Below are 23,210 nucleotides of genomic sequence, written 5' to 3'. Positions count from 1 at the left end.
TATTTGTCAGATGGTTCATGGAGCTAAAAATAGCAGGAGCACTATTAAATAAACAGTAACTCCTTCTTCCCAAAGTTCTGGAATTCTAAAAGCCACTGGTATTCTGTTAGGTTCCTGGAGGTATTTTCCATACCTCTGGCAGTTCAAATGTGGTTCACATTGGTTCACATCAAATGTGGTTCAAACTAAATGCTTGATCTTTTTATCTTAAGTTATTAAATGCTCTGGTGATGTACAGAGGCACTGTGTGATGAAACTGTGCATACTTTAACAAGCTATTGTGAGTATCAGCTTGTGCGGTGTATGAACGCATCTGCCCATCATCTGTCTTGTTTTGTTATTTATGCATGGTGGCCACCAGATGGCATCAGTTCAACATGCAACAATCGCACACGAGCTATAAACTGTGGACCTTTTCTTCAAAGCTTTATTGATTATGTAATCTTAAGAATTGTGTTTGAAGCCAATTGTTTGAATAAAATAAACTCTGTTATATCTTTCAATTGGGATTGACTTTCTATACGAATGATTTACTATGCATATCATATAATGTATCTTACAGTACCTTATACAACATCTCAGAATGTCTGCTCTTATATGACCACTTGGTGTACACTACTCCACATAGCTTGCAGTTTAGCATAATATGGAACCCTGGTGTAAATGAAAAAAAAAAAAAACAGTTAAGAAATTATGAAAGTAAAACAGTATTTAGTTTAAAAATGAACATAACTGTAGTGAACTAGATATTTTCTTCATTATCTGTATTAGAACATTCTGGAATTGTAGTGAAATACCCTTGTTTTACAGAATGCCTATGTAATAGACCTAGGGCCATATTCACAAAGCATTTACCACTGAGAATTCTTTAAAACAAATAACTTTCTGTAAAGTTTGCCAAAAGAAATATCAATTGTTTTTTGTTCTTTTTACAAAAAAATAAACATAGTGCAACTGTTTGTGAATATGGCCCATGACAATTTGTCCTGGAAGTTTCTGAAAACAAGTACAACACTGCAGTATAAGGTTCTGTATTGCTTTACTACGTCACATTGTGATGGAATTCCAGTATGAGGAGCACAGCCGTTGCAGAGGAGTAAAAATAAATCATTATCCACCAACAAGTATCGACACGCCCCCATGGTAATGTGTTGTACAAGGTAGTGGCTTGCTGGCTGATTTACAATTTCGAACGCTCATTGGGTGCCACGTTAGTGGAAATCCTATTTATTAGTTCTAGATCAAAAGTTCCTTGCCAGAAATGTTGTGGGCAATTGAAATCGACATGCTTCCTATCCTGGTTAGCCAGGTCCATCACGAGGCATGAGGCCTCTGAGGGTAATCTTCAGCATTAACAGGCAGGACAGCCTCGCTGATGCAACACATTTGTTTCAAATAAGATGCATCCATGAGAAGATTGGTTGCCATGTTTCTGACCAACTGCTCTGAAACCATCTACTACTGGGACGCATTCCTGTCTGAGCCTGGGGTGCAAACAACCCACCAGTGGTCACTGGATCAGTGGAAAGGTGTCATTTGGGTATGTCTGGGTCTAGTGTCAGCACTGGGGTGAAAACAACCCATCAGTGGACACTGGATCAGTGGAAAGGTGTCATTTGGGTATGTCTGGGTCTAGTGTCAGCACTGGGATGCAAACAACCCCATCAGTGGACACTGGATCAGTGGAAAGGTGTCGTTTGGGTATGTCTGGGTCTAGTGTCAGCACTGGTGTTTCTGATAGGTGGGTTGGGCCTGGTTCTGTTTGCATGGACCAGGACCAACACTTACAATCAGAGCTTTTCAGCAGTCATGTTCTGACTGATCCTACTTCTGGTACAGCTGTGTATCAGGTTCAGATCTCCCCTAAAACCTGGCTGTCCAATGCTCTTTGTCAGGAACGGAAGGCAAAACCATTGTCTACAAAAGTGAGACCAGACAAACAGCAGAGATGAGAGAGTTGGCAAAATAAGACATGATAAACTGTGAAGGACTGTTTACACATGAAGGGTATATATATTTCTCTTGAATGAACTCCCCAGGTACTTATTCTGAATGAAATTTTCTTAAGTGAATCTCTGTCACATCTGGTCAATGCAAACCCAAATGGATGCAAAACGATGTTGGTTCAGCTCTTCCATTTTCTGTGGAACAGCTGATGAAATATTGATTTGGATGAATCAATTGCTCATTTGTTTTGATGTCAATTTCTAATTTTGGTTGTGACCAGGGCAAGAGCAGAATCTATATATATATATATATATATATATATATATATATATAGACTAGAAGCAACATCATTGCAATCACCAATTATGTAACTGAAGAATTTAAAGAACAGAATCATTCAAATAACCAGTGAGTTCAACAGTATTTAGATCTCTCACTGTTAAGATCATTATCATAGTCTCCAGAGTGTGTTCCGTTAAGGAAAACACACTTTGTACTAAAAGTTTGTGTTACACTTAAAGTAAAGCATGTTGTCCTTTTAAATGTCTGAATTAAATGGAAAATAATTCAATTGTATAAACAATTGGTTTTAACCTGGACCACTTTTTATTAATAAACCTGCTCTTGAAAACTTGGTCCTGAAACTATGTAACATTATAAAATGACTCATACATTACATAATGTAAACATTAAAATGGACTGATGTATTACATAAGTGAAAAAAGGCTTCAGGTCCATAAAAAGATGGATCTGGTATTAAAAACAAAGCCCTTTATCTGGTACTATGGGATATGTTGTTCTAAGATGTATCATCTGTGATCGGAAAGGGATATGCTACAAACAGAATACTGTGGATTGTTTTTTTTATTGTTACCTGTTTACTCTGAAAGGCTGCTCATTACTCAATTAATCAGATGAGGGCTAAGACACATTTGTTTTCCCCTGCCTTTAATTGTTAACAACTATTTCCAGTACAGTAATTGACTGAGTTGAGTAATAAAATCCATCTGTCAGCTTTGCAAATGGAGACCAGCTCTTTTGGCATAGCTGCCTGGGGTTCAATCCTACCTCTCTGTTGTGTCAGCAATGGCAATACTATGAACTATAAATATCACCGTGGTCCTTATGCCACTGTGATAAACAATGCACTAATGGTCAATAGCTGAAGAAGCATTGCTGTTATACCACTGCTTTGCAATTAAGGATAATTTGGTAAGGGTAAGCTGATGTTGTTGTTTCTGTGTTTTAAAGTTGAAAGCTTCAGTTCTATCAGAATCTGACTTGCCTGCTGTGCACCCCATCACTGTAAGCTATTAATATAATCGGTAGAGTTGCTTACTCAGCCATTTGCTTCCCTGCCAAGCCTCTGACTGGGAGGAATGGAACAAATTAAACACACTAAAATGCCACTTCTTCAACAACATTCTTCACTTTTTATTGACAAAGTCTTTTGCAGCTACATAAATTATAAACGCTTCTTCCAAGCCGTCTGAACAGGTAAAATACATAACATTGTGCACAGAAAGAAGTATACATTATTTACACAGTAAACCACAATATTATCATTTCATCTTTTTTTAAGAAAAGGAATTACAAGAGTCACACATCAGTCAAGAAATATTACTTCAATTCAAGTATCTTGAAAATAGATGTCAATTACAAACTGTTGTTAAAACCTTTCATTGGGCAATAGATTACTTAAACATGTTGTACCTAGTACAAACTCAAATGTTTAATACAAAAAACACACCCTGGTAAGTAATATCCAAACATAGAATAGCACACAGGACCGCTGGGGTATTATACTTAAATAGCATTATTAAGAAAAAAACCATCCATCAGAATCTTACAAGGCCGTCTTCTGAACCTGGAAGCAGAAGTTAAAGCCTGCTGGTGTAAAAATGATGTGACCAAAGATGCCACGTCTCATTCATACAGTGGAGTCCTTTCGGTTACTCAATGTACGGTCAGCAGGCTGAGCTGGGTTTAAAAACTGGGATTTATTTCCTTTCAGTCCCCAGCTCTAACCACAAGGATAATTTATTTCCTCATTTTGTTTTTATAACACAGCTGAGAGCTTTGTTATTCAGGCAGGTTTCCACTTATACACATACAAAGAGTGGTTAATCTTATGTAAGTACTTGGAGCTACTTCAAGTCAATATTTGTACAATAAGGTGGTGTATTGCACTGCCATAATAGCACTGACAATTAGGAACGTGTGTGGTTATAGTATCTTCACATTTGCAGTCTGTTTATCTTTGTGTTTTATGCTTTAGTGTTACTGGAGATACAAAGCATCTGTGTTTAGTGCATGAAGTATTACAAAGGTATACTTTATACAGCCACAAAAACAACATTGCAGTCTTTTCTTTTAATGCACTCTGTGCATTGTCCATACATTTTGTAAAATGTTTTATCCAAAATTGTGGTTAAAGTATGATAAACAATATTCCAAATAGTATTTACAAGTACAAAAACATATAAAAACCAAATCTAAACATTACATAGATAACCTTTATTAGTTTAAAATTAAACAAACAAATTACATTCCAGTAAATCCCACATAATGCTTCTTTGTAACAGTACAACCACTGTTTGTTTCAAAGCAACATATTACAAATACTCAATACTCAGTAAGCCAACCAGCAGCCAACTCTTAGATAATTAATTAAAAAAAAAAAAAAAAAATGACAATCCAGCACACAAATTAGCAGCCACTGAGTCCTGCCCCTTAATACTGAATGGCTTGACCCCATTGCCAGCTCAGTGGGTTATTCCTGAAGATTCCTCAGTCGATACAGCTGTCTTGCAGTCTGTAAACTACAGGCAACAATGCCCACTTCTTCATCTCGAAGACAATTACATAAAAAAACAAGGCTGCAAAAAGGAAAAACAAAAACAACCCAAAAAAAAAGTGTCCTGGAATGCTGTGACCAACAATTCAGACAGGACCGCAAGCCCTCAAACTGTCATTTGTTTTTAGAATTACACCATTGTTGCTATCGGTGAAAACCAAAATCCTTGTCAGCAGAGTAGAGATTGTCATTCTACTTGTTTGAGAGTTCCTCGATCTTGACATGATGTGTTATAGCGTTACTTGGACCCCATCACTCAACAGCTGCAAAACTTGTCATGCAATGGTCCAGGTTGTCTTGTCTGTTTTCACCATCTTATACTCTACTTAGTAGAGAAGACCTAGAAAATATAAAACAAAATGTCAGATTCTCAATCTTATCCTTTTATTTTTACACCCTATCAACAGTGTTAGGAGAGGTGGTTTTATTTTATCTTCAAACTTTTAGAAACTGAATGAAACCCATCCAGGTTATATAAATAGTACCTATAATGTCCAGATGCCTGTGTTACCGATCATCAATCACTTTGGAAATGAAGCCTGTTAAACCCCGTGGTGCTGTTATTTCCACTGAGTGGCATATGGAGGTCTCTTACTAGTACATTGATTGATTCAGGTTTAATTCAATAAAGCTCAGGCTCAATTACTGATCCACACTTCAGTTCGGCATCCTTTCTAAGCCTAAACAATATTGTAAGACCTAAAGACTATCAAAGACCATTAATCTAGCAGTAAACAAAAAGTTACACAGAAATAAATAGTATTTATACAGTAGGGTGGGGGTAATTTATTTAGAATGCCTGACGTAGTTACATTTTTCAAAGTGTTACTTGTAGCATATTAAACTAAAACTTCCTGAGGGATCAATCTCAATAAAGAAATACTCAGGCTCGGAAAGAGAGTAAAATGTCTCAGATCTAATATTAGACATGGCATTAAATATTAATGTGTCTGGCTTAATCTCAGAGCAAAATTAAAACAAGTTCATCCTTCACTGATACTCATTAACTATTTTGCAAGTTTTATTTTTTGTTACATGGTTGAATTTCACTTTTCTTTTCATCCTTTCACAATTCATAGATGTTTAAACAGGAACTGAAATGACTTATATATCCATCCACCCACCCCCCCCCCAAGAAAAAAAACAAACAGCCAATCACAAGTTGACAAAGCAATTAAAGAAGCAGTTGTATTTACATAAAACGTCCAAACTACAAATCCATGCCAGTAATCACGAAGTCACATGTATACATACATACATACATACATACATCAACAAGAAAAACATAAACTGACAAGTCTATAGCTCATGTCTTTATTTGACCTGAATGTATTAAAATGTCTGATGTCAAGAGCAATGTTATTTGATTTGTCTGATTGATTGAGTCGACCTTTGACAATTACCTTAGAGACTTCCATCTGTCCTTCTCGATGTGGTTCTCAGGGCCCTCGCTCTCATAAGAGGCCAAGTAAAGTGCTATAATAGGAAGAGGAATGTGTATCAGTGTGGCCGTGGCTAAACCTCTTAGGTTGACAATTCAAAGCTGCACACTTTCATCAATGTTTGGACACAATAAAATAACAACAAACTGGGGGTCTCTTAATCACAAAACTTGTGTTTTGAAATATTTTTGATTGATGGAGTATCTGCATGGTAGTGCAGTTATGACCTGCCTAAACTGAAAAATTTACTTTTGACTTTAAACCATGGGCTTAACCAAGGATTTAACTGGCCCACTACTTTGTTTTGCACACCAACATTAGGTCGGACATGCTTTTACTTAAATCATTCAAAAGATCTGCAACAGTCATTAAAAACGTTACTGTTGGCTTTGTTACTCCAGCTTGAATTCCCGCTGGACATTTAACGCTTTAAAAAAAACAGGAAAAAAAAATCTCTCTCTTTCTCCTCTCAAATGTTTCCAAGTAAAAGTTGAAAAAAAGTAATTCCCTAGTTTCTTTACTTAAGATGTATGAATATAAAAAATAAAACAATCTGGAATATGTTGGAAAACAATAGCTGCAATACGGACAACACAGGATACAGCAAAGTCATGTGTTTCTGCAGGGGGTTCTGTAAGATTTTAAGAGGACACAAAGTATACCACATAACAGAAAATTCACGTTGTAGTATTTCACCAGTGCATTCCCACACTACACAGCTCAGAATGTGAATTCCAGTACAGTTTGAGACTTTTCAGCCACTCAATCAATCAATCTTTATTTTATATAGCGCCTTTCATAGTGGCCCACCATCACAAACTGCTTTACAAGATAGAGTAAACAGCAATGCATAATACATTAAATACAGTGAAAAACAAAGCATAATACATTAAATATAAGGCTAGGATGTGAAAAATTCTTAAACACTGTGGATGCACATGTGATACAGAAACATAAGAAGAAACAGTAAAAGATCAGAAGTAGCAGAGATATGACAGCAAATATTAGATATCAGGCTTAAAGAGCACTTTGTGGTGAATGACAGGTTTCTGCATCTTAGAACACTTATGTAAGGCATGTAATTGTGAGGAAGAAGCTTATGCCATCCCAAGTCAAAGACTGATTTCTGATAAATATTCAGAAGTTTTAAATTAAGAATAAAGCATATTATAGCAGATGCAGCCAGATCCATTTCTTATCTGCTTTAACAGCAAAACAGGGTTTTTATCCTCTCTTCTCTTTAGCACATTCTGGGACAGGCAATACAACTCACTAGGGCTTTTGGTTACAACACTTACCATCTTCACTGAAGACTGGTGCTGTCAGAAGATACTGGAGGATTTTACGATCCTTCTCGAAGGGACACTCAACCTCTTTCCATGTCATAAACTCACTGACCTGCTTTGCCAGCTCCCAGAATTTCTGAAAAAAAATAATAATAATAATAATTTGAAATTGAATAAATGAGACAAAGCAATGTTTCATATTTCTGGACTGTTTCCTATAGATAAAAAAAAAAAAAAAAAAACTGATTTTTACGACAGAAACAGTACTCACTTCAAAGTTGACATGCCCAGTGGGGAGTTGATTGGCACATCTCTCATTTAAGAAGTAAATGTCTTTGATTAATAAACTGAAGAAAGGTATCACAATCTGCAAACAAGAACAAACCAAAAAAATACAAATACAAATAAAATCAGTTCTACATGTTTTATTTTGCATAATTTATTACAGGCTAACTCAACAGGTAGCACACGTGTATTCATCTTTCCATTACAAGCTGACCAGGATAATAAATGCTTTTAAAGGGCTGTCAATACATAAACATATTTGAACACAACTGGAATTCATTTTCTACAGCTAAAGGCTGACTTCGGAGGTCTATGATAATAAAACCTGCCATGCAGGCATGCCATTATGAGAGCCTAATAAATAATTTGGCAAGTCCTTCAAATGGATGTAGGTTAGCGAGCTCGTTGGCTTTTCAGCATGCCAATATTTTGGCACACGTTCGACCTTGATGTGAACTGAGCTTCACTGGCTTTGCTAGGCCCAGTTTTGGAGGTAAAATCCTGGGTTTCAAGTCCCCCTCAGGGTTGCCATGTCCGGTTTTCCCGCCAAATTGGGATACTTTGAAAACCCAGCCGCGGTATTTTTTGGGCTGCTGCAGTTTTCAATTTTTTTTATAGGCATGGTCCAATCAATTCAAAGAAAATTATAATAAAGGACATATAAAACACTCTCACTGAGCTCCCATAATTATTTTGCAAAGCAGGACCCCCTGGCTCCCCCTTTGTCTATACCTGCCTGTCAGATTGACCTTGTCAGTGAGTCACATGACTGATGCAGCAGTGAGCCTGAGCGTGCGTTGTTTATAGTTAGCGCTACAGTAGTAGAGTACGTGTGAGGGAATAATCATTAGAGGAAGGAATCAAACACCAATCTTAATTGGAATTAATTTATACAACAAGACCGGTCAAGATGCCACCGGGTAAGTGGCAGAAGTATGGCTGGAAATACTGTAAGGATTGGTGAAAGGAGAACAGGCTGAGGGAATAGATCAGAAGTGTGCCTGGAGATGAAGGAAAGTAGGGCAGTTTAACCACAATTCCCTAAAATGAATTATTTTCTGGTTAATTATTGTGTAAAATTAAGTAACAATTTTTTGGCTACTTTTGAGCTGTTTTTGAATCAGCCTTTTGGTTATATTTGGATATTTTTGATTGAGCTTTTGGCTATAGACGTTATAAAGATCTGGCAACCCTGGTCCCCCTAGACTTAACAACAAGGCCAGAGTCAAATATTTTCTGTTACAATCCAGGGAAATGATATTCTGATTAACATTTCAAAAGGCTGTGGCTTAAGTGAATCTTTCCTCCAGAGAGCTGTGTGATTTGGAACTGCAGTAGGAACAGAGCAATATGTCCTGTGTTACAAGTATTCCAGAGGGCTGGGAAGATTATTTTGCACGACTTCTGAATGCTAATCCACTGACACTGTGAACCCACTTCATCTTTTAAAACATCTGCTTATTGCTGATTGAACCTGTGGTTCATTTAATGTTCGTCAAAAGACCTTATTGACCTCATCAGTTGCAATAAAGAGGTGTCAAAGTTTGCAACAAAAAGGAGGGCGGGGCTCTGTGAAACTACTGCCTACGTACTTTAAATCAACAGCTGCAAAAGCTTACTCCATGGGAGGCAGACTTGACAGTACAAAATGTCAATTGGCTTCATGCCTTGCTTCTAAAAAGGTCTTGTACTCAAATCATTTTCATAACAAAACAGCTTCCTCTGGGACCTCCCTAATATGTCTTGATCTTTTTGGTCCTGTGGAGATACACAAGCTTAGCTGCTCTGAGTGTATACCTAAAACTAATTCATTAACCCCTCCTACCATTACATTTATTTTGAATTTCTTTCTGAAAATGTGCCTTTGCTTTTGCACTTCAAAACAGAGCCCAAGCATACTCTTTAAAACCTGATATAAAGCCACCTCTAAGTTAAGGTCGGTATCAAATTCGGCTCTCAATCCATACTTCTTACATAAATCTCATTAAAGCACACACCCCAGTATGAAAGCAGTTTGCTTTGCTCTGAAGGACAGTCCTCTAATGAAGGTGCGTTTATTGTGTTTGCCAAAAATATGAAGTGCAGATTTGCTCGGGTGGTCTGTGCAATCTCTTCCACTTCAGTGCTTGCATGGTAATAAATGATTTAGGGAGTTCTGTGTCTTTAAAATATACTACAGTGGATTTGCCTGCACTTCAAGTAAACATTTTATATTCCACTTACATAATGCACAATGCACTTCAGTTTTAAGTTCAACATTTAAGGCAGGTAGTTTTGCTAAATAAACAAGCTTGTACTGTTATAAATGTGTTTTTCACATAGATTGTTATTCATCATTTTGCTGTTTTCTCTTTTATGTTTTTCCTTTGGTGACATCAAATTCCCTATTGACAGCAGACATCATTTAAAATTACTGAATTGAAGATAAAAGTGCAAAATGCTTTCTAAATGCTGAAAAGGAAGGTTATTCAAAGTGATGTTTATAAATTTACACCTGCTTATAGTTCTGATTTATGACAACTGAGCTGCTAATTATTCCTTTTGAATCTACTGGAGAGTGTGAGACAATGTAAACAAATGAAGTGCTCTCACTGATAACATGATTTTTGACAAGCGTTTCACAGAGGATAGAGTTATCCTGATAATTTTCCCCTTACATTTCAGTTTTATTAACATATGTAAACATGACATCACCTAGATTACAGTGTCTTGTTTTCATGTGTCCTTTGCATAACATAATATATATAATGTCAAAAAAAAAAAACAGTTGTTTTGAACAAGACAATTGTAGCATTTTCAAAGCAGACTGTAATTAAAAAGAACTTGGATTATCAAGAAGGCAAACATCCTACACAAAAAGGTCATTTGTTTCTGCTGTTGGTGCAATGTCCCCTTATCATCTTTTATCTTACATTGAGCAACATGGGCTTGATCAACACTTCAGACTACCCCAATCAAACGCATACACACGCATGCATGCACGCAAGCACGCTCGCTTGCTCTCACACAACCAACCACCCACCCACCCACACCCACACCCACACACACACCCACACCCACACCCACACCCACACCCACACGTACGTTATGCTTTCCTATACTTGTGGGGACTTCTCATTGACTCTCACTATATTTTTATTTAGTATTCAAAACTTCCCACAGGATGAAAGTCGACAACAAACTAAATTTTTATTTAAAGGCATATTTAGTTCTTAAAAAGGTGTTTTACAAAGTGGGGACGTCCCCACAACATTGTTTTTTGAGGAGTTACTATCTTTGTGGGGACATTTTCTCAAATTTTGTCCCCACATTGATAGTAATACCTGACCACACACACACACACACACACACACACACACACACACACTCCTGCAACCATAAAGGGAGCTCCTGTTAACTCTCTGTGCCCTTTGAAAACTTTATATTTACCTTCTCTCTGCTGCTGTGAGCCGTCAAAGACCTCTGGGTCGCACCTCGCAGTGCTGTTCTGTAGTTGTAGAAATTACTTGAAGGATCCATCTGATGCTTCAGAGAAGAAGAAGAAGAAGAAAAAAAGATGTCAGCTAAGGTAAATATCTACAGTAATATGGTTGACTACTTTAAGGGTGTAATGAAACGAAATGTTTCAGTCCCTTTACAAGAATATCTCATTGAGGCTTATTCACTTGCATCCAAGTGCTCTCAAGGACTTTCATGTTATATCAGAAGACAAGGTCAATTGCACATATCAATCTGTCCACAACAGTATCCACATCAAACATTAAACTGGCACCACCCTCACATTATGCTGTAATAATAATGAACCACAGATGTATTAGTAAAACTGAATATCCCACACAGTTGTGTGCTAATACATATCTGAATTGCCACGTGTACCTGTAATGTTGGTCCTTCAATTTTGATGCCAACCTACCCTCATTCACAGGCCCACACTGCTGACAATGATTCACACCCTCAGAAAACCTAACACTTCAATAGAGAATGTGCACCTTCAGAGAGCATGTCCAGGTCACTTACCTCTAGGATATCAAACTTGGCTGTTTTTACTTTGGCCCAGGTTTTCTTGAGCCGGGAGACAGGGCTCATGTTCATGCCAGCTGCAGCCAAACAAACAGAGAAGAGTCAGTTCAAACAGATCAAGGTTACAAAAGCAAAGATTACTAAACTGCAATTGGACTTTCCTCCCTTTATCTTGAGTCACTTAAGGTCCTCCAAAAGATAACACTACAAACTCCAGAAGAACAATGGAATTTTGTTCTGCATCACTTCTCAAATGAAATGCCTAACATATGAAGAAGTTCTTAGATTGTAATGGCATAGTTTAAATGGCTTACTATAGCACAGATATGACCACTTTGTTCTCATTAAGCACATCGCACAGAGGGACCTTTGTGAGATAACCTCATTCTCAAGTATTTTCAAGACTGAAGACCTTAGTTAAGACTACATAAGAAAAAGAAAAATACCACAAACCCCCGTGAGAATACCTGACATTTAAATGGTAATTTACTTTTTACTTTTATGTAAATGTGTAAATGACAGTAAAGCAGGCATCTACAGTATAAGACTTAAAAATAGAATTTGTATACTTGGTGATCAAATCAACTGAACTATAAAATATTCAGTGTAGTATTGCCATGTGCAATTTTATAAATGTTTTGATGTTTTATAAACCAATTTCTATGTCCTTGATTCACATTTGTATGGCGGATCATGGGAAGCCTGTATAATTACAGCTCATACTGTCTGTAGAGGACTCTGACATTGTAGACTTTTTTGCCCAGGGTTGAACTGGTTTAGTATTTTTGGCTGTCAGTTGGCACACACTGAACTTACACAAAGGCTCAATATTTAGTGCTTACGGGCAAAAAAAACAAAAAAAACAAAAACAAAAAAACTGGTTTTCAGGAACTTATAGTTATCTTTATGTTAGCATTAATTATGCAGCTAAACACATGGCTTCAAATGTCGAGCCCTATTCATACTTTACAACATATTTGTGGAGATGGGGATTATAAAACAAACTTGACACAAAAGAAGCCACACTTTCCCATGACTTGTTTGTTCATTTCAATTTCCACTTAACATCCCTGAGGACATGTTGCGTAAACCACTGCCTGAAGCAGGATCCCCCAGGAGAGTCTATGACTAGGACAGCTGGCAGCTTCTTCTCACACAGTGTTTGCAAATTGTGTACCCTGTGGTCAGCAGTGACCATCTGTCTTAATGATGCTGAGCAGCAGATTCAAACATTGCCGCCCCTTCTGGTTGGCTATTCACCCTCTGCTGCACCTCCACTTATGACCCTGCTGCTCCAATGGGTTCACAATGATGCTTGGGAGGTTTTAGGCTACAATTTAACTGTTTGTTTTTTGGAACTGTAGAATACAGATCAGCCTTGTTGAATTTAAAAGTTACGATTCCTCTGTTTATACATTTATTAGTAAAATCCCCCCCCCCCGCCCCCAATTATAAGTTAAAATTATTACCTAATTAGCAGAGGGGGCACGTGAGTCTTCAACTCTTTGAAGCAACGGATCAGTACTGTGCAAGCACCAGATTTTAATACTTTGTTTTCAACCGTAGCCAAAGAAACTCTTTATGGTTGCTGATCTGATTTCCAACAACAAAAGCCTCCAGTTATCAAAATGATCTGTATTCAGTTTGTGTCTATGCTCATTTCAGACTGTAGAGCAGTGGTCCGCACTAGAAACTTGTGCAAGTCTAATATGGTAGCTACAAAATCATTGCGGGGCCACGGGGTGTTAGTATAAGCACCTTTATTCCCGTAGAATTTCAAATTACTGATTCAGTGACTATTACAAGTCACTGAACCGTATCTGTTCTATGGGCCGTAGACAAACAGTTATTTTACCACACAGCATAACCTATACAAAAAAGCAATGTGTTTTTTAAATACTTACATATAATGGCCATCAAAGAGTTGAAGTTGCCGATATTGAAGCACTCCCGTGCAACATCGATGAAATACTCAATGACTCGCGCCCTGTGTTTCTTCTTTACGGGCTGTGTATGACACAATTGACAACTTGAATACCACTGTGTTATTTGCTGAAGCTGACAGACTCGATAATATTAAGATTGGGTTAACAAGACAGGTGCCTATAGATCTGATACTTACCATACAGATTTCTGTCGCCACCAGGTAGCTGAGTCTGTTAAACCACGCCACGTATGCTTCCAGGTTACTTGTCTTCTTGTGATCGCTAAAGCAACTCTGCGTTAAACAAAGATAGACATCTTTTTGGTTATTTTATTAACAGAAAAGAAGACTGCCCTTTACTAACCTACATTTACAAGCTACTTGACATTAAAAAAAAGTATTTAACTGATACCCAAGTCATTCATGTTGCGTAAGTGGTCTATAGCAGGAAGATGTAGTGATACCCAAGTCATTCATGTTGCGTAAGTGGTCTATAGCAGGCAGATGTAGAAAGGTTACAAAGATACATTAGTAGACATCATTTTTTACAAAAACTTCTGTTTTTGTGTTTTGGAGCAGAGCTCAATCAAGCCTTGAGTATCTAGCCCTTTTTAATAACCCAGTCCTGCCAAGGATAACTACAATGGAGTCAACATCTTTAGTTTTAATTATTTAGTAAATACATCAGCACACAGATGACTCCCATTTTAAATAACACCAATGTATTTTTGCCTTGCAGCAAAGAGCCAGCAGAAGCTAATGTGTGTGCTGCTTCATAAAACCCTTAGGCATCTTAATTGTTAGCTGGTAGCTAGGTTTGTTACTAAGATGGTTTCACTTTAGGATGTAAAATTAAATGTCAACAGGGTGTAAAGGATATCTGCAAGTTCGACAGGGGTGTGGTAGAAAACTGCTTCCAGGAGTGAACCAAAGATTTTACTTTAATGATATCAATATAAATGCAGATGTTCAGGGTTGTCCATCGACTCCACCTAATCAAACTAAATTCAGTACCAATAATAGGGATGGCCTCCCTGTGACAAACATGACCTGTAACTGACGAGTTCAACATAAACAATGCCATACAAGCTCTGTGACAGTCAACATAGCAGGGGTTGTACCTTGCCATTGTCCAGGGGGTCTTTGTGCACAAATGCCTGGACAAATTCTTCAGGTCCAATATAACTGAGTCTCTCCTATAAACAAAATAAAACACAAACACAATCCAAACAAGTTCTAGTAATGTAATTTAATAGCTGTCTATATTTGACTAATAGTATTCTTTCACTCTGTTATGGATTCTACATTCTTACAACAATTCTCGTTTTCAGGTGTGCCCTGAGGCGCATTTCAAATTGTCAAGCATTTCTCCAGCTAAGAATGATGCCATATTACAAAAACTATGAAAATATGCAATTGTCTCTAGAACCTGATTCACTTACCAGTTCTATGTGGGTGAGCTGCTGTGCTAAGGTGTACGGGTCATTGCATATCGTCACAATGTCCCTCTGTATGGACTGGGGCTTTGTCTTTAGAACAGTAAGCCTGTCTGTGACAGTGGTATTTATTTTTACCAAGACCTCTTCGTATTGGCTAAGCGTGGTCAGCTTCCTTATCAGACTCTGTGTCAACTGCTGAACAGTCTTACGGTGAATCTGCAAAAAAAAAAGACAGACGATATTAGTTTTAAATTTCCAAAATAAAACAAATGCTAATACTTTTAAGGTTATATCCACAAGATAAAAATAAAATAAATGGAATTTACAACTTTGGTATGATGGATGTGTCACGGTGCCGCTCGAAATTGCTGCCACTTTTCTGAATCATTTTTGTAATGCCCAAGCACTTGGAAAATTGAAATGTCCTCAATCAAATCACTGGATCATAGTAAGGTTATCTGCAATCCTAGCACTAGAGCACTTGTCAGTCACAAATAATACATTCTTTTCAGGCGCAGATGTTTCAATTCCTGCATATGCGCTGCTGTTTTTCTTTTAGTTTTCAGTGCAATGAGCTGCAGCAGCCTCAGAAATGATTGTGTTTTGACCAGTTCGGAATGAGGCACAAATGTTTAATTGGGCCTTGTTCGTTACTGTCTATAACATCAAACATGAAGAGCTTGGTTTAACATATAAGTTCCAGTCCACACACTTCCAACAATCTGCGTATATATCTGGATACTGATGATTTTACAATAGTTCATATTATAAAGACTCACATTGCAGCACAAAAATAGCAAACCCGTGGGATTCAGGAATCAAGGGCAGTTTCACACTGGACCCAGTCCAATTCAGCCTCAGTCTAAAAACCAGTTTTCATAAATAGAAGCCACCTTAGGGACAGAACAGGGATGTGATGTTTACCACAAAACTGAGGCTGACCACACAGCTCGAGAGTGTTACAGAGTAAAAGCACGAGTACATAATGAATGGGTTTCGCATGTCCTGGGTCCAACACAACATCCTAATACTCAAGTATTAGTCTGTTAAAACCACATAAAGTAAAATAAATATATTTATACAAGGAAATACATTTGTTATGGCATTGCTAAGAAACCCACAAAGAACCTGCTTATCCAACCAGCTGCAATAACACAAAGATGACCTTACAAATAAGCCATTCCTCTAATAGGTGATATAGGACCCAGCATTCATTAGTAATACCAGACTAATGGTGTGCATATACTTTGGTTATGTCTATTGTAGGCTGCTACACTCCATGTGTGATAAATGATCTAGAGACGCCACATTCTTTTTTACAACTAAAGAATGTTAAAACGATCTTTCAATATGTAACCCAAGTTGAATCATTGTGAAGACTAAAAAAGTAAATTAATTGTAGACTTAATTCCATTACATAATTTACGTCCTTAGACACCTGTTTCAAGGTATGCCTCATGTACATATTTGTGTAGGTTCTAATTCAAATAGTTAATTTCATTCACATGTATTGTGGGGGTGGATGGATGCTCCTGAACTGCCAGCATCTGTCAATGTGAGCCTTTTGAAAGACAATTGACATTCACACAAGAGGGAGTAATTTTGATAAGCCCAACACAACCCCCATTTAGTGCTGCTTTAGAGCTGAATGGTTCTTGGAAAACAAAGGAGAAAAACAAGAGAATGACTCAAGGAATGACCTTTGTTGTAAAAAGCTGACTTCATCTTTCAGTTCCATGCATTTAGTGTGCAGCCATGCTCTGTGCACACCACATGACCCAGTCCTGCAGGTCCTGTTACACAAGCAGAGATGATGCTGCTGATCACTCTTGACAATGCAACAAACAACAGACTGCACACAGCAGCATAACATACACAGGTCACATGGAACGGGAAGCTCTGTTTGGGTTGGCTATAAAACAAAGCTTAGTCTGCTATATATGTGTACCGCTTATATAATGACAGCCTCTGAAAATCAATGGGTTGGAAAGGAATGGATTTGGAAAGCACTGTGCTGTAAACTGATGCGCAAATCTATTTTGGGACCCTCCTTGTCTGCATATGTGGTGCAAAAGTCAATGGAAAAAAAAAAAAAAAAAGCATTGAATGCAGTTAAAATACGTTTTCCATTTTGCAGGGACACTGTGTTTTTGCTTGTCCAGAACACTTTCCTGAGCTATTCTTTTCAGACCCTTGCCATTTAATCTAAAAAAAAATATCTGTATGACCATTACAATACATTTTGGTCTAAGAAACGAAAAACAGAATGTAACTAAATGTAGGTATCTTATATAGATGGTTTCAAACTAATTAAAGCATTTAGCTGTTAAAAGTCCTTTCCACATGTGGTTTAAATTTGCTTAATATGACACTGAATTTGTAATGCAAATTACTCAAGTATGAAAAGACAAAAGTCCTTTAGTTTAGAAAAATACACAAAATGAATGGCATTGTTTCTAAAACGCTCTGTAGCTTTTACTAAAAGAGAGTCAGCACTTTTGTTATTTGTTGCAAGTACTGTACGTCTCTCTCTACTGTATTGTGTATGAGCAAAAACAAAACAAAAACTAGTACACAAGTAAATCCTGTAGTGCATTCTATCAGTACCAGTGCATTCTATAAAACTGATAACAAATCATTAGGGAATATGACAGATTTAGAAGTCAGTACGTATTTTCAGTTGTTTATTTCTTGTAATAGGTCTTTTTTGTAAATATTTAAAAGGATGCATCATTAATATAATATCTATCTATCCACCTGTTTGTCTTTTGACCAACATACTATAACAATATGGTAGGCTGTATGTATTTTTATGTCACCTTTCAATTACATGTGATATGATGCCTTGCTCTTGTGCTGAATATTCAGAGGGAACTTATTAAAAATGAACGTTATTTCATGATTTTTCTTACAGGGATTACTGTACGCTCCATATGGAACTGGGGGTCACTATGACACCGTTCAGGTTAAGAGGAATCAATAGATGGCGCTTGTAAAGTGAGATGAATCATTTATAAAAGGAAACACTTTTAAAAGTGTTGGTTTGAACAGATGTAAGCATGCGTTCCATCACTGGCTGCCTCTACGGCCTGTTCTTTGTCACCATGTTGCTGGCATGCCTCCCCTGATAAACCCCTGCGAGAGAAGCAGTACGAGAGATAACAGAAAATGATCAATAATGGAGAGAGAAAAAGAACAGCAGACAGAAAAAGCCTTAGGGCACTTTATTATCTTAAAAAGGTACTTGGTACATACCACATGTAAAATATGACACACGTATACTTATCACTCTGAATAACACTTCTTTGCTGTCACCCTCGATCAAACTTTCAGATTAAAATATAACTTGTGCTGTTATGCTATTTTGCGTGAAACTTGGCATATCCAGTGTTTATTTTTAACTTAAAATAAACAAATGTCACATTGTCTGTAAAGCAACGATTACTCTGAGGGGGGGGGGGGGGGGGGCTCGCTGTTGAATTTTTTCACATACTAAAGCAGCAGTTGCTAAACAATTCAAATGCTGCATAGGAGAAGTTGGTAACCATCACTGACAAAAGCACTGAGGATGCTAAAAATGCTTCTTTTCTCTTTACGCAGTCAGGCATTGCAAAGCGTTATGTGGCTAAAATAGCTATTATTTGCAGACCCCTGCCACCCCACCATGTAGTTGCCTTCTCAATGTAATTTCAGCCCAGTTTTTCACGTTTATATTTCACATGTACTCCTTTCTTCATCATAGTAGTCTCCTTAAGCCTCACACATGCTGTGCGTGTTCCTATGAGAGAATGGCAACTGGCTTTTGCTTGTCTGTCCCTACCATGGTTTAGTCAGAAAGCTCATGAGATCGATTGTTTATTACAGACTAGACACTATTACAATATACTACATTCTTTGGCCTTTGGCCTCACCTTTCGAGGTACCCCTGCCCATAAATTAGCTTTAAGATAAGTGGAGAGGCTGGCCTAAGGGATACCATGGAAGGGGGCAGGATAGCTGCCTTCTCCTGTTAGACAAAGCCAAAAAAAACAGATGGAAGCTGGGGAGAAGGAGGCAAAGTCTGGTACTGGAAGAGCCTAAAATACGCTTGATATTTACATGATTTGATCTGAGTTTAGTGAGCTCCCTGCCAGAACCATTGCTTTGCTTAATTTCAGCAGTTATGCGTACAAATACATTAGTGTGCTGAATTGTTCAGCTGTTGGCCTCCACAGCACCCCCTGTCTCCCTAAAGGGGGCTAGCATTCCACACTCATAGAACAAACCCTCAGATATCTCACCTCATCACCGCTGGCTATCTTGTGCATCAGTTCCTTCAGGCTCCGCATCATCTTCTCGTCTCTGAAGTCATAGGGAAATGTTTCCGTCCATTCGGTCAGCAGCTGCAGGATTTTGGGGGCAATTTTTCTTAATCTGCCCTGTAATGTTTAGAAACAATGGGAATTACCAAAATGTGACTATAATGACTCAAATTCCAAATGGCAATGTATTTGGTTGTAGATCTTGTCTTTGCTATGGAAATTGTGAAAACCTTACCTTGTCTGTCCCTGGTTCATTTAATCTCTGCTGCTCAACACACAACTGGCAGACCTTGGCCATTAGCTCAGAGGGGTGAATGAAAAGCCGAGAGCTGAGCAAGAAGGTAAATATATATGTTCTCTGGAATAAAAAAAAACATATTATTTGTGTTACAGAAATAACATCCCTTTTTAGCATTTACATAGATTAATTCATCAAGCAATACCAAAAATACATCCAAGAACACAATTCATTTTAGAGGAAGTGCTCTGCCTCTAGGGAATTTCATAAACTTTAACACAATTATTAAAAAAAAAAAAAAATAGAGAAATATACGACTGAGTCAACAAGTAGATATTTCACAAACTTACGTCAGGATAGTAATCAACACTGGGGACTAGATGCTGAATAAGAGCCTCCAAGGACCCTGACACAAGGCTGTTGTCATGGTAATACAGGCCCGCATAGCTGTCCTCCTTGGTTTGGTACACGTTTCGGTTATAACCGTTGGTGTTTAACATAGCCGCAAAGGCTGGCGTTTGTGGCATACTTTCCTAAAAAAAAAAAAAAAAGACGACCAAATTCAAGAATATCAGTTTGTTTAATTACAGATAAACAGCTGAGGTGCAGAAAAATAAATGCTGAGACCTCAAAAATAAAACAGCCTAAAAAAAGAAACTGCAGTGAGGAAACTGCCATCAGTACAAACTATATATGATCCTCCCCAATCCCTGACACAGATACCTTACATGTTCATTCATTCCAAATTAGTTGAACATACTTTGGGGCAACCACTGAGTGTCTTTAGAATTTAAACATGTTTCCTTTCAAGCACAGGGGATGTTACACTAAACAAATTACATACAAATAAAATTAGCACCCAAATTGTGCAGCATATGTTTCAGAGTGCTGGATCACTCACAAATTTGTCGTATGAATAAATCTCACAATTATTTGACTGTGCAGATCTACGGTTCAAACAAAAAGCATGGCTATTGTCACTATCATGTCTTTTCAATCCATCTGTGGCCAAGCAAAGTAAAAAAAAAAAAAAAAAACAGGCGTGTGTCACACTCTTCTATCACAACTAATGTGAACTAAGGTCACCCCCTGGAACGTCAACAACAACTTGTGTCCAGATCATCTGCACAGAACACATTCCTGCTGCCTTATTCAACCCATGATGTTTACAAAAGTTTCCTTTGAAAGGCTGACTCCAGATTGCACTCACTTAATGAGCCACCTGATTTCAAGAAGGCCCAGCTGCAGTGTGCCACCACCAGTCCATCCTGGCTGGGCTTTTCTTCGACAGCTCATACAAAAGATTATTCACACAGGATTTTGGTGTGCAGGCTATTAAGCTATTAGCCAGATTCCGAGGGATGATGTGCACAGCAAAGGACTGACGCTTCTGGACCCACTTCCACACAATGAGCCCATTCAGTAGCAAACACAGGGCACGGGGATCAGAAACAATAAGAGACGCTGCTGCTTGGCTACAGAGTCGCCAGTTGGGCACACAGGGAGTGGGGCTGGGGGGTGTTGGAGCCATATTGGACACATTAATCCCTCTTTTCATGATGTCATGAGAAATTTGCATCAAAATGAGGGATTGCTTGGCGTATGAGAAGTCACGTCAGTGCCCTCTGCATCTGTTCCACCATGTGTTAGACTCCCATTCCTCAGTGGTAAAATAATATCCATGTCTTGATCATTACCGCCCTCCCCCAAAACAAATGCTATTGAAGTAGTTAATGAGATGCACCACCTCTGTTGCAGTTGTCTGATAGCATAACTATGCTTATGTATTTTTTGCTGGATACATAATCATTTAAAAATCATGAGACAAACAACCAGTGGGAAATGATGAATGAGAGATTTGTTTTATCTGTGCTTTTCCTTGAATTGGTGCTTCAGAGTTGATTCTGCAGCTAATTAATCATGTGTAATTCCCTGTTCAATTTTCTAAATGGCAAGTGATTTATTCAGAATACAGTATTGTTTTTAACCACACCGAATAAAGCAACCCCCTGCTTGTGCTTGCACAAAACTCTCCCTGAAAGTAATGTAGGTGCAATACCAGAACGTGATGAAATTGCCTTCTGGGAAGAGCCACAAATTTAAGAATGCAAATGTTGTTTGTGCTTTTTCTCCCTCGGTTCTTTATTTACAGCTGCAACAGAAAATAATCTATGTCTAACAAAAGATTGATGAATTTGAAAAAAAAGAATTTGTAACTATTAGTTTCTTGTTGCAGGTGTCCAATCTGTATGCCATATCAGGGCCAAAAGCAGCAGATTTAGGGTGGGGGGATTTTATCATACTGATAATGAGTGACATGCAGGTGTTACAAAAACAGTTGAGCGAATAAGGGTACATTTAACATGCATAATTACAATAGGTTGTTCTTGGGAAGAGACAGTTTCACATCACAGTCAAAAAGCTATAAAATGTGGCAGATATTTAGTTTAAAAGTTTTTATTTATATTCGTTGTTTTCTCTTTTAATTTGTTTAAGGTGCAGTAAATAAAATAAAACCAAGCACCTGTCTGCTTTTCATGGTGACCAGGATCTTCTGTTTGTGATGATAATTTGTGAAACTGCCTGTAGCGTCTTTCTGACACAATTATAAGGAAATTGGATCTATCTGCCCTGACTGCATGAACCAACCTGACTTAAGACAATCTGTAATACAGGGATTTTGTCCCTGGCTGGGAATTCACGCATGCAAACACATGAAGAACGGTACAGCCCTTGGGAATAATGTGTTTGCAGTGAGGAGATGCTATGAGTTATTATTGCTAGGGCTTGGTGTAGATGCTATTTAAATGTACAGTACGGGTATTCAGTTTTTAACCACATAGTACAAAAAGTGACAGTTACTTAGTAAGAGTTAGATTAAATGGGTTTATATGAATGAAATGAAACTGCAGTAAAAAAAATAATAATAATAATAACCATGATGCAGGCAATAGCAAAAATAACTGTTTGCAGGAGTACAAGTGGACTGTCAGAGATTATTGATGATTGCTTCACTGGAATTCACCAGGCAATACCAATGTAGCTCATATTTACCTTCAGAAACCTTCAGTTTTCCCATGCTTACACATGCTTTCACTGGACTTTATTACACTTCTCTATGCTGTTACTATGTTAACTTCTACAAGGATTTATACATGTAAATTTCTCACTCTTAGCTTTCCCTTTAAACTCTGAAAAATTGATCATTTATTTGTCATGCTGCAGAAGCATGGGGAGCTAGGTTCACATCCGATGAACAGGCCTATGTGATGGGAAGGATGTGTTTGAATTTACAGACAACAGTGAATAAACACAATAAATAGTCCCTGTTTCTTTCTCCCAGTCTTAACAAGGTATTAATTGCATAATATTGAAAAGCATCAGACATTACAACAATAAAAAGCAGGAAAAGGGAGATCGTTCCTACACTTATGAGTTTAAGAGTAATAGACCTGTATGACCATTTATGTG

General features: G+C 37.7%; 1 protein-coding gene across 2 annotated transcripts in view; it reads right to left on the bottom strand.

Annotated features, from left to right (window-relative positions):
* Nucleotides 1-3,360: 3,360 nt before the first annotated feature.
* LOC121299998 (ras-GEF domain-containing family member 1B) overlaps nt 3,361-23,210 on the bottom strand; it is a 132,687-nt gene continuing 112,837 nt past the window's right edge. For both annotated transcript variants that reach the window (XM_041228317.1, XM_041228326.1), the window contains 13 exons: nt 20,090-20,272; nt 19,737-19,859; nt 19,481-19,618; nt 15,204-15,416; nt 14,883-14,957; nt 13,960-14,055; nt 13,742-13,844; nt 11,835-11,914; nt 11,247-11,342; nt 7,804-7,899; nt 7,545-7,668; nt 6,208-6,280; nt 3,361-5,144 (listed from right to left, as the gene is read on the bottom strand). In XM_041228317.1, coding sequence (XP_041084251.1) covers nt 5,120-5,144; nt 6,208-6,280; nt 7,545-7,668; nt 7,804-7,899; nt 11,247-11,342; nt 11,835-11,914; nt 13,742-13,844; nt 13,960-14,055; nt 14,883-14,957; nt 15,204-15,416; nt 19,481-19,618; nt 19,737-19,859; nt 20,090-20,272 — 1,425 coding nt within the window. In that variant the 3' untranslated portion in view covers nt 3,361-5,119. The remainder of the gene's footprint in view (nt 5,145-6,207; nt 6,281-7,544; nt 7,669-7,803; nt 7,900-11,246; nt 11,343-11,834; nt 11,915-13,741; nt 13,845-13,959; nt 14,056-14,882; nt 14,958-15,203; nt 15,417-19,480; nt 19,619-19,736; nt 19,860-20,089; nt 20,273-23,210) is intronic.

This window comes from Polyodon spathula, chromosome 2 (genome assembly GCF_017654505.1).
Source record: "Polyodon spathula isolate WHYD16114869_AA chromosome 2, ASM1765450v1, whole genome shotgun sequence".
In the NCBI taxonomy this organism is placed as follows: Eukaryota; Metazoa; Chordata; class Actinopteri; order Acipenseriformes; family Polyodontidae; genus Polyodon; species Polyodon spathula.
Note: the sequence above shows the minus strand (reverse complement) of the source record. Positions and strands in the feature narration are given on the sequence as shown.